Here is a 12,053-nt window from a genome sequence, read left to right as displayed (position 1 = left end):
AGTCTTTAAAAATATTTGTTTACTCGAAAATATCATTTATTTCCATTTCAATTTACAATTCCTTGGCGGTCTTTTCAACCCAGCTGCGTAGAGTAGCAACATCAGCATAGACACCGGGATAGCCAGCCTTGGCACAACCTCTACCCCAGGAAACAACACCGACCAATTTGTTGCCAGACACCAATGGACCACCAGAGTCACCTTGACAGGCATCCTTATTCACAGAATAAGCACAGATCATGGTTTTCTTGATTTCCGAACCATATTTATATTCACTGGAAGCGCATGCCTTCTCGTCGACAATATCAACCTCGACTTCTTGCAGAATTGTGGGTGCAGTCAGACAAAGCAAATAACATTTGGAGCCCCAGCCAGTGACAATAGCAGGAGTACCGGTAACAGGTGTCTTCTCGGCCAAAGCAACATAACGTATTTTGGTAGATTGCCTGACAGGTGTGGCCAATTTGATGACAGCAATATCGTTTACCTTGTCTGTGGGATTATAACCTTCATGATTGCGGAAAGATTTAACAGCAACCAATTCACCGCCGCTATTGTATTCAGTGGAGCCCAGGCGCACCCTCATCTGGGAGGCAGTGTATCTCTGCAAACAATGGGCAGCGGTAACGATAATGTCTTCACTGATGATGGAACCACCACAGAAATGACCACCCGAAGTGGTTTGCAGGGAAACCTGATAAGGGTGCTTCTGAATGGTTGTATCAACGCCATTTACAATACGACCATCGAAGTCATCGGGCAAGGTGCCGGCAAAGGCAAAGCTGACCAAAGCGAAAATTGTAACGAAACGAAACATCTTGAGAGACTGATGATTTGACTAGTTTGCCCTCGAGCTTTTATAGTAGTTTAGGATAACTGCTGAATTTCGCTGCGAGTGTTAGGATTTTCCAATGTTCATGCACTTCTATGAATTTCTTTCACGGTTTAACTGAGATGGGACTTTCCGATCCGATCCGATCCGGCCGTACTGGATTGGATATTCCCACAGTACTTCAAAATTTCTAATCACAACATGGAGAATACTTGTTGTGGCTTATCTGAAATTAAGGGTAGGTTATTAGCTATCAGTGTTATCGCACGTGTCTCATTTGAGTTGGGCTAAATGTTGGGATCTACATTATCTCCCCTGAACAATGCCGTATACGTGCCAGCAACAGTAATACGCAGTAATGACCGTCTCATTAGCTAGCAGGTTGTTCTTCAGTGGGATCATTGGACTTCGAATACGATCATTTAATGCAGCGCGAAAGAGACGCAATTATAAATTTCCCCCAAATGATAAGAAACTTTAAAGTGTTGGGGGAATATTCGGTGAGGCCATGGTTAGCAGGAATTTTTGGAAAACCCCATGGAAAATCCGAACTCTTAATGTCATTATATTTGTGGGTAAGATAGACGTGTTTATTTTGTTTCGTAAAATGGATTAGTTGTCGAAGTTATCTCACGGCAAACGGCCAGGATAGATTTCTAGGGAATTTAAATTGATCCGATTTTTTTTTGTGTCTGATAATAAAACTTGCTACCGAGCATGGGCCGTTGAACTATATAAAGGAACTAGTTCAGTTCAAGAAAAGGAACTTTGTTTTGAACAAGACATTGCTTTGTCTACTTCATCTACATAACGCAGGGGTGTCAAGTGAGAGCTACCATTGCTAAATGGTCCAATTTACTAAGTTTCTCTCTGTCAGTAATACACTGCAATGCTAAGTGGATTTTAGGGAGATCTATACAGGGTGAGATAAAAATAACTGCAACTAAGTCAAAAACCATAATTTTTCCTTTTTTGGAAATTCTATTGAATGAAAGCAAAAAAAAAAAATTCGAAAATAGCATCAAATTTTAGAATACGTTTAGATTTGTTCGAATTGGTCAACTTTGGCATGAATTATGGCCTTCAAATGACCAATGAAACTTGGGTGGCGGTGGCGTGCTGAGTGCGATGGTGCTGAGTCCTGTTGGAATGTCCAAGGTCTGCGGCCAAAATGTTTACGTGCCCAAAGCTTTAATACACTCTCCAGAATATTTTCGCGATAATATTCGGCATTTATTCTGATGCCACGGTCAATGAATACGAGCGGAGAACGACCGTCGGCTGTTAGGGCGGCCCACATCATCACCATGGCCGGCGCTTGAGTTCTGCTGGCCAACACGAGCGAATGATCATTTTGTTTGTTTACAAACTGCTGCACAACGAATGTTTTCTCATCGTCGGAGAAAACCAAATTCGTCAGTTCAACACTTTCGGCCAAGCGAAGCAACTCTCTAGCTCTTTTGAGTCCATTCTCTCTGTTGCGGTGTAAGTTCTTGCACTTTTTGGAATTTCAATGGCTTTACCCCGAGCACATTTTTCACTGCGTCGCGGGTTTTGAATTAAGTCGCTTCTTTACTTTTCAAACCATTTCTGCTGTTGTTGCTGTTTTCTTCCGTAATTAAATGATTCACTGAAAAGGACAACTGAACTAGTTCACTATGGAACATAGTTGGCAATACTTACCAACTTCTCTGCATTTAACTATAATGAATGCAGTTGGCAACTTTAATATTAAAATTGTTTAGCGGGATAAGGGATCATTCACAATAAATTTGAAGCAGGTTCTCGTAGCCAAATTCAATGTACAAAGTGGCGCAAAAGTAGACTTCCGATGTTTTTTTTTTGGCTGTAATTAAAAAAGGAAGAACTTTGATTCTTCTTGTTGATTATTTTTATTTGGTTTTTTAGTTCTTTTCTTTAGATCAAGTCGAGAATATGATGCCGCCACAGTTTATTGTCATTTGAGCCCTTTTTATGGCAGTTTCCATTACTTTGGCCAAAATTTCCGGCGATAGGTCCTCACATTCTTGACGGATATTGTCTTTAAGCCCCACAAAAAAAGTCTGGTCGGTCAAATCAGGCGATCTTGCTGGCCAGTGCATATCGCCAATACGGGAGATTCGACGACCGGGAAATGAAACCTTAAACATATCGATTGTGGCAGGTGCAGTGTGTGCCGTTGCACCGTCTTGTTGGAACCACATGTTTTCCAATCCCTACATATCAAGTTGCGCCAAAAAGAAGTCACTGATCATTGCTTTGTAACCGTTTGGCCCGCGACGTCTTCGAAGAAAAAATGTACGCTGACTCCTCCAGCGAAAACAGCACACCATACATACAGTGACTTTGGGCGGGTGTAATGGCTCTTCGTCGGTTACACGCGGATTTTCATTGCCCCAGAAGCGTACATATTGCTTATTTACGTAGCCGCTAAGTTGGAAATGGGCCTCATCACTCATATTTATTTTTGATCCAAAATTATTTTCTTTTTGGCGGAGTTTAAGGATGGCTTGAATGTATATTAGACGCTACTGGCGGTCAATAGCTAACAGCTGATGCACCATCTGGACGTTGTACGGAAACATCTTAAAATCTTGTAACAGAATTCGCTGTCAAGACCGTCGACTGATAGCCATTTGCGTGGCACGTCGTCTGGCCGTCGGCGCTTCCATGATATCCTCGGCTACAGCAGCAATATTCTTTGCACAACGGATACTCCAGGGTCTGCCACGCCTGGTAGCATCTTTTGTTGTGCCAGTCACTTCGAGGCGAGCGTCTAAACCTCGCAGTGTTTCACCAGTAGACGTTGGGCGGCCAGGAAATTTGCGTCGAAATTCAGGTTGTGCCATAGTCACTTACCGATTATTGGTCAGTGGAGCAGTGCATTTTGTGATAGGAGGATATAGGTAACAGCAGGGTAAAATATTGATTTTTTCCTCCTAAGTGCTACGACACCAAGCCGCTTTCATTTCGAAAGAACCTACACTTGTCTTCCATCAGGACCAGCTGACCACATATCTAAGTGTGTTATTGTGATTGAAGTCGCTCTGCAATAGAAAATTGTTAATTTAAACACCATGAAAAAAAATACTATTGTGATTGATAGATAGCTGAAAACAATTTTTTGTGCTCCTAAAAGTATGCAACGGTTATTACCCATTGGGTGTAATAACCATTTTTTACTTTTCCATTGAATTTAAGATTTAGTTTGTATGTCCTAATTGATAAGTTTTAATCTTGGATTCTTGCAGGTACTGCAACAGACCATTGCTCTGTTCCTGTAGCTGCAGGAATCTACTATTTTTACATTTTTTTTTCGATATCATAAAGTAAAAATCGGTTATCGAAGTAAAAACTTGCATATTCTTGCAGGTTCTGGAACAGACCATATGTCTTTGCATCATACAACGTTTTGAAAAAGTCTCAATGAAAAAGAAATAGGCTATGTTTTAGAACCTGCAAGAATCTATTATTTTTAAAAATTGTTCGCCATTATAAAGGGGCAATCGGTTATTGTAGTAAAAATGTTTAGATTTTTGCAGTTTTAGAACAGACCAATAATTAACTACTAATAATTGGTCTGTTACAGGATATCAAGAATGTAATTTTTGAAATTTTTCCGTTTGTGCGAAAACCAATATCGAAAAAAGATTTCAAATCTGAGCAGAGCAAATATTTTATAAAAATGACTATTTTACGCTCCTAAAAATATGCTAAAAAGGGAATGGGATTTTCTAAAACCTTTAAATTTGTTTAATTTGTAATTTTAAAGCATAACTTGCACAAAACGCAACAGAAAGTGAAAAGAGAAATAGAGCTGAGCTGAGAGGGTGGGACAACAACAATAATTTTTTTGGTTGATTATTTTTTGACAATCTTATCTCTGAACATTTTCATTTAATCTAAATTACCCCAAAAAGTCTGCAATCTGATTGGTAACCGATAAAACTAATCAGATAATGTTCCCCAAACTCCACCCATTTTAAACAACAACAACAAAAACATCAAAGCCATTTTTTTTTAAGTTTTTTAAATTAAATAATTTCGTTTATTTCCACCTGGGAAAAATTTACAATTCCTTGGCGGTCTTAAGAACCCAGCTGCGGAGAGAAGGAACATCAGCATAGACACCAGGGTAACCAGCCTTGGCACAACCCATACCCCAGGAGACAACACCAACCAATTTGTCGCCAGATACCAATGGGCCACCAGAATCACCTTGGCAGGCATCCTTGTTGACGGCATAGGCACAGACCATGGTCTCCTTGATTTGGGAACCGTATTTGTATTCGCTGGAAGCGCAGGCCTTCTCATCGACAATATCAACTTCGACTTCTTGCAGGGTCTTGGGCAAGCTAACACAGGTCAAATAGCACTTGGTGCCCCAGCCAGTGACAACAGCGGGGGTTCCGGTGGCGGGAGTCTTTTCGGCCAAAGCGACATAACGGATCTTGGCGGATTCTCTGACGGGGGTGGCCAATTTGATGACAGCAATATCGTTAACCATGGTCTTGGAGTTGTAGCCTTCGTGGTATTTGAAAGCCTTGACAGCAACCAATTCACCGCCAGTGTTGTATTCAGTGGAGCCCAAGCGCACCTTCATTTGGGAGGCAGTGTACGATTGCATGCAGTGAGCAGCGGTAACGATGATGTCTTCACTGATGATGGAACCGCCACAGAAATGGCTGCCGGAGGTGGTTTGCAAAGAAACCTGATAGGGATGCTTCTCAATGGTGGTGTCAACACCATTCACAATACGGCCATCCAAATCATCGGGCAAGGTGCCGGCAAAGGCACAGCTGACCAAAGCGAAAACAGCAACGAAACGGAACATCTTGAAAGACTGATGGTTTCAGTATTCGCCGTCAGAGTTTTTATAGGAAGTGAGTTTGGCAAAGCTACCAACTAAATTTGCCAACAAAGTAATCGCTATCTTGATATTGTCATTATTTTCATGGGGTTCTCCGTACTCCATGCAATATTCAAGATAAAATTGTCGCCGACGGCTCAGACTAATTCAATAGTTTTAGGTTAACATAATATTTTTGTAAAATGTGTTGAAATTTGATGATAAGCATATACATAAGTAGTCTGGATTTGTTGTACGATACTTCCAACTGATATGTGAATGATCCAGGAGTTGTTTTTTGCAGGTCATTTATAGACAAATTAATATTTGCCTGAGTTCCGTTTGAAAAAATCAGATAAAGTTTGACAAAATGCATTTCAGCCGTTCTGCCGGTCAAAATGCAACCTACAATCCTAACCTAAAATGTCCATTAAATTGCACACACATACTTGCATATTAAAATGGTACAATAAGAAGGTAAGGTAGAGCTACCAGCTGATTACAATTTTTTTCTAAGTGTGCCCGACTTCTGCCAATCTTGTGTATGTATTTATTGAATCAAGAATATTTTTGCAATGGAATTGAAAAGTTGAACCGTTTGGATTATATTTTTGAGAGAAAATGAAGGCATTTCATTCAGTTTTCGCTATTCTGCCAAAAATCGGGCATAGTCTCTGGGCTGTATTTCTGTAGTTTTTTCGAAGCTGGTCTACCTTCTTATTGTACCATGTATATTTCCGCTCATGGTGCACTAATATTAGGTCTGTCTGCTTACTTTTCTGCAGCAGGTATTATTCAGCAGCTTCTTTCACAAATATTTCTCGACACAATGGAACCATTCCCAGAGTTCTAAGTTTTTTTTTAGTTTCCGAGATATTTGCGTTTGTAGTTGAAGGTCAATAGCCAACTTTGTGCGGCAAGAATATGCAAACTCTTACACTGCCTTTACACGGTGACATTTTTTAACCATGCCATTTTTTTTTTTTTTGTTGGTAAAGGGTGTAGAGAGACAAGGATAGAAGAAAAAATGGCACGAGAAGCCACCGCACAGAGTTACATGCCACTCTCTTTGCATTTCTCTTTTTGCTTCTTCCGAATTTTTTATGATTTTGACATTTCATATCGTTTCTTTATTGTAATTTTTGATGCGTTTCTTTTATTGTGATGTGATGTTTTTAGTGATTGAATTGTATAGTGAATTATATAAAAATTAATTGGAAGTATTAAAAAGTAAAAAAAGAAAGTTAAAATAAAAGTTAATAATGCAATATTTAACACCTCAATAACTTTTTCCATCATTTCTTCTTTAGATTCACACATTTCATTTTAAATCACTTCTTTATAAATATCTGTTACAAACAATTAGCTCTATACGAAATACTGAATAAAATAAAATGTCAGAAAAAATGCCAAGCACTATTATCGTAAAATGTCACCGTGTAAAGGCGCGAAGATTTACGCAGAAATTTTAAAAGAGAATTTATAAAAATGCCAGCTAAAAATGCCACCGTGTAAAGGCAGTGTTAGTAAAATTGTTCTGTAAATTATCTCTCTCTCTCTCTCTCTCTCTCTCGAAACGCTCTCTTTTGCAGTACCTGTGTGTTAACAGGCGATTTCCAGCAACAACTTCCAACAATTATTACTCAGAATTGGTGGGTGCCACAGAGAATGTAAATATTCATTGCAAAACTTTTGGTTATTCGTAGTCACCCTGTTTTTTTCGTGAAAGTACACCATTAAGATTGACGCAACAATCATTGTGTTGCATAATGCAACTAAATTATGATTTATCAGATTTCTGGTTAAGATAAATATTTGGATATAGCAAGCTGTAAAGAATCGATGGCTTGTTTCGCAAGTTATGACAAATAAAATAATTGAAAATTGTGAACCTTTGTAGGTGAGGCACCAGAAGGAGAGATTTGGATCTTTATTTCGTATTTTTTGAGGTTTTTTTTAATACCTTGAACCCTATGTGGGGGAGGTACAAGAAGAAATGGTCCGATCTCTACCATCTTTATAAAATATCTGGTGTTGATAGAAATATTGAGACCTGCTAAGTCTGGATGGAATCGGATTTAATTTTTGCATTTTATGAGCATAATTGATATTCAAAATTATGACCCTTTGTGGGGTGGTACTAGAAGGAGTGCCATAATATATCACAGATTCACACCAGACCTGGAGTTAGTAGAAATACTGGGACGTGTGTAATATGAAGAGAATCGGAAGCTTATTTCGGATTTTATATTTGTTTTGGTTATTCAAAACTCTGACCCTTTGTGGGGGAGATTTGCCAAGTCTGGATGGAATCGGGTTTTAATTTCGCGTTATATGAGCTTCATGGACATCGCTACATCTGCTCCAAATGCCCTGAAAGGGATTTGGTCCAAAGAGACCTGGGGTCTAAAACCGGTATTTCGATGAGACACGTTTTGGCCCTATCAAATGATATACACCCTCTGTAGTCATATGGCTGAGGCTATGAAAATAGTTTGAGAAAAAAAAAAACTGCTGATATGTTAGTTCCACAATCTGATATTAATACAAAGTCCGTTATTAAAGACCACAATAACTGACACCCATTCAAACTTCGCTTACAATGTTGGTGGAATCGGACCTATTCAATCTTCCCTTACAATGTGGATATATTTCAGACCCATCCAACATTTGCTTTGATCCTTGGTAAATTTCGTATGATGGGCAGGGTTGCTATAACGTGTCTCTCTCACTCTCTTTTTTACACTCTAATCCAAGGCTTAAAGTGAGAATAGATAAATAGCTTGGCATCATGCATAGACATATTAATGTCAAATTATAAGGGGGAACGACAGCAGAATTTGAGTGCGGCTCTGGCATTACTTTATGATATGTCACAAAATATGTCATGCGAAGACTTCAAGCTGCCTTTAGTGTTATCTCTTGATCTGCAAAAAAAGAGTTTTCTTTTCGAGGAATCAATTTAAGAGAATGTATCATAGTGTGCTTGCTTTCTAGCGGATTTAATAAACCCAGGTGATTGGAATTGTCAATTCTGCCAAATAAATCCTCAAAAATTGAGGTTAGCTCTTTCAAAACGCTCCAATGTAAACATACTATTATTAGATTTATTATTTTACTCTTCACAGTATTTTGAAATTTAAAAATTCAATTAGATAAAGTCAAATCAATAAAATCGAATTTGAAATTCATGATATGTCACTGGCAGGGCCAAAATCTTATCTAAAAATGCATTTTGCCAGAAATTGAACAAAAAAAAAATCAACAAAATATCAAGTTTATGATATGACTGGCCACAAATACATACAACGTAGCCCTCCTGCTGATTTTGTTGCTATAAAACCAAGGGCTATCATCGCCAGGAGCAATAGTCTTTTTCCCTGGAGTAAGACAACAAGAACAAGTTCCGTTTTGTTACAATTTGCGCCTTGGTCAGCTGTGCCTTTGCCGGTACCCTGCCCGATGAATTGGATGGCCGTATTGTGAATGGTGTTGACACCACCATTGAGAAGCATCCCTATCAGGTTTCTTTGCAAACCACCTCCGGCAGCCATTTCTGTGGCGGTTCCATCATCAGTGAAGACATCATCGTTACCGCTGCTCACTGCATGCAATCGTATGCGGCCTCTCAAATTAGAGTACGTCTCGGTTCGAACCAATACAATAGCGGCGGTGAATTGGTTGCTGTCAAGACATTCCGCTACCATGAGGGTTACAACTCCAAGACCATGGTGAATGACATTGCTGTCATCAAATTGGCCACTCCCGTTAGAGAGAGCTCCAAGATTCGTTATGTCGCCATGGCTGAAAAGACGCCACCGACTGGCACTCCTGCTGTTGTCACTGGCTGGGGCACCAAGTGCTATTTGACCTGTATTATCTTGCCCAAGACCCTGCAAGAAGTCGAGGTTGATATTGTCGATGAGAAGGCATGTGCTTCCAGTGAATATAAGTATGGTTCGCAAATCAAGGAGACCATGGTCTGTGCCTATGCCGTTGACAAGGATGCCTGTCAGGGTGACTCCGGTGGTCCATTGGTTTCTGGCGACAAATTGGTTGGTGTTGTCTCCTGGGGTATGGGTTGTGCCCGTGCTGGTTATCCCGGTGTCTATGCTGATGTTCCATCTCTGCGCAGCTGGGTTGTTAAAACCGCAAAGGAATTGTAAATGTCCTTGGAAATTTTTGCCTTTTTTTGGAAAAGAGAATTTAATCTCTTTAGTTAAAAAATATATATATTTCAAAAATAAAGCATGGTGAAATTAAAAAGGTAAAGTCATCTCAAATAAGACTATCCATCTCTGTATTGTCTGTAATTTACCTTGTCGAATTTCTGTGAATAAAAAACAGGTTTCCATCTTTGAAAAAAAAAACTTTTAAACATCTGGTTGCATGACCTTACCTTCTTAATTCTACCATGAAATGAAGTGAAAAATAATGTAAATGGTCTAAAGGTGGGAAAACATAAAGCGCTTATTTGGCTGACTTAAGTCATAGGCTGGCTTTTTCGTAGAGAAACAAAGGAGTTTTAGGTTGACTTAGTTCGATTTTGGCACTAGGCTCCTTTGTTCACTTCCGAAGAAGCCTGCCAAATAAGCGCTTTGTGTATTCCCACCTTAATATGGGGAAGTGAAAGTGAGAGTACATAAAATGCTTTTTTGGCTGGCTTAAGTCATCGGTTGGCTTTTTCGTAGAGGAACAAAGGAGTTTTAGGTTGACTTAGTTCAATTTTGGCCCTAGGCTCCTTTGTTCATTTTCGAAGAAGCCAGCCGATAACTTATGCCAGCCAAATGAGCCCTTTATGTATTCCCACCCTAATATGGGGAAGTGAGAGTACATAAAATGCTTTTTTTGGCTGGTTTTTTCGTAGAAGAACAAAGGATTGTTAGGTTGACTTAATTCAATTTCAATTTATTCCTTTTCACACTGCACTCCTTTGTTCTCAAATGAAGAAGGCAGCAGCTGGCTTAGGCCAGTCAAAAAAGCATTTTATATATTCCGACGATGGTAGAATTAAGAAGGTAAGCTCATGAGCATTCCAGACTTGGTTAGATACAAGTCTTACTAGGGGGGGGGGGCGTATACGTTGTGACAGTACGTATACTTTCATGGGTCCATTAAAGCTACTTCTACATATCCCCAAGTATGACTTTGAAAGTCCTTTACGAAATTTCTAAAAAATAGATATTTAATGCTTTCGTTAAAAGTCCTTCCAAAAAAGCTACATAGAAATTATCGTTTAGGTCCATGAAATTTATGCAACAAATAATATTTTTTAATATTTGCGTTATTTGCTCGGAAATCTTTTCACAAAAATCCATAGAAATACGCATATTCTACTCTAAATTCTTACGAAAAGTGTCGCTACAAAAAATCCCTATTTTTTGTTCTGCTGCGCCTTGGAAGACTATTCCTTAAATACCCATTTCATTGAAACCAATGGACGTATACGTATCAACAACACTCATACGCACCGGTGTACCATTAAATTACTTCCTTGTGCTTCTTTTTTTTAATTTGAATGACTTACGCCACTTTTATGCTCAAGGGATCTTGCTTCTTTTCAATCTTGTCACCTTATTTTTAACAATCTGAACTCATGCAGACATCTAGTTATATTTGTATAGCCATGTTGTCTATGTGTCTGGAAAAAAATAACAAACACGCTACATTATCTCCTACACCCCCCTCCTAAAAAAACGATCTAGATAAACCCATTTTGTTTTAGATAATTCTGAAAACAAAAGAAATTCAAGTTTAATAAGGTGGAGATAAAGCTGACAGCTAAATAGACTTGATAATATTTTTTCGCCAAAAACAAAAATGACGATGACGCAGGACAATGACCACGCGACTCTTTCTTTGACACGTTCTTTGTTGTTGTTACTTTTCTGATTTTGTTAATCGCAAAAAAAAAAAATAATTGAGACGATAGTAAAATTCACTTGAAATGTATGGACATAAAAATAGATAACAAAGAAAAAAAAAACAAACAAATAAATAAACAAAGTAATTGAAAATAAGAATCGGATTTGTTTTTGGGACATATGTCACCTGATTTTTAAGCTAGATATTTCGTAGTTATCTAGGAAGTAAAATATTTTAAGCTTAAGGTTCTATTCTGGGCATTAGATTAGGATTATCGAGTTGCAATTGACCGTATAAGTGACTACCATATTTAGGGGTAATATTTTTAAGGCCACAAATGAAAATTCTAAGGAAATATATATTTTTTTTTTTTGAAAAGTCTCTGAAATAATATAAATTGGCTCATGGCTCTGAAATTAATTCAATTTATGTTTCTTTAAATCCGCAATTTTATATAAATGTTATTTTTTTATTTTTTTAGGTAAATTAAAAAAAAACATATTTATA

At 38.4% G+C, this 12,053-nt stretch overlaps 3 protein-coding genes across 3 annotated transcripts; 1 reads left to right on the top strand and 2 right to left on the bottom strand.

Annotated features, from left to right (window-relative positions):
- Positions 1-14: 14 nt before the first annotated feature.
- LOC101888088 (trypsin) lies at positions 15-950 on the bottom strand. The gene has a single exon (XM_005187638.4). It carries the CDS (start codon positions 815-817, stop codon positions 53-55), a length of 765 nt encoding a protein of 254 aa, XP_005187695.2. The 5' UTR covers positions 818-950; the 3' UTR covers positions 15-52.
- A 3,886-nt stretch (positions 951-4,836) lies between these two features.
- LOC131805542 (trypsin-like) lies at positions 4,837-5,691 on the bottom strand. Its single transcript, XM_059128807.1, has one exon. The coding sequence runs from the start codon at positions 5,664-5,666 to the stop codon at positions 4,902-4,904; it is 765 nt and encodes a 254-aa protein (XP_058984790.1). The 5' UTR covers positions 5,667-5,691; the 3' UTR covers positions 4,837-4,901.
- A 3,356-nt stretch (positions 5,692-9,047) lies between these two features.
- On the top strand, positions 9,048-9,972 carry LOC131805544 (trypsin-like). The gene has a single exon (XM_059128810.1). It carries the CDS (start codon positions 9,290-9,292, stop codon positions 9,845-9,847), a length of 558 nt encoding a protein of 185 aa, XP_058984793.1. The 5' UTR covers positions 9,048-9,289; the 3' UTR covers positions 9,848-9,972.
- Positions 9,973-12,053: the final 2,081 nt, after the last annotated feature.

Source organism: Musca domestica, unplaced genomic scaffold (assembly GCF_030504385.1).
Source record: "Musca domestica strain aabys unplaced genomic scaffold, Musca_domestica.polishedcontigs.V.1.1 58, whole genome shotgun sequence".
Lineage (NCBI taxonomy): Eukaryota > Metazoa > Arthropoda > Insecta > Diptera > Muscidae > Musca > Musca domestica.
This window is presented reverse-complemented; position numbering and strand designations above follow the sequence as displayed.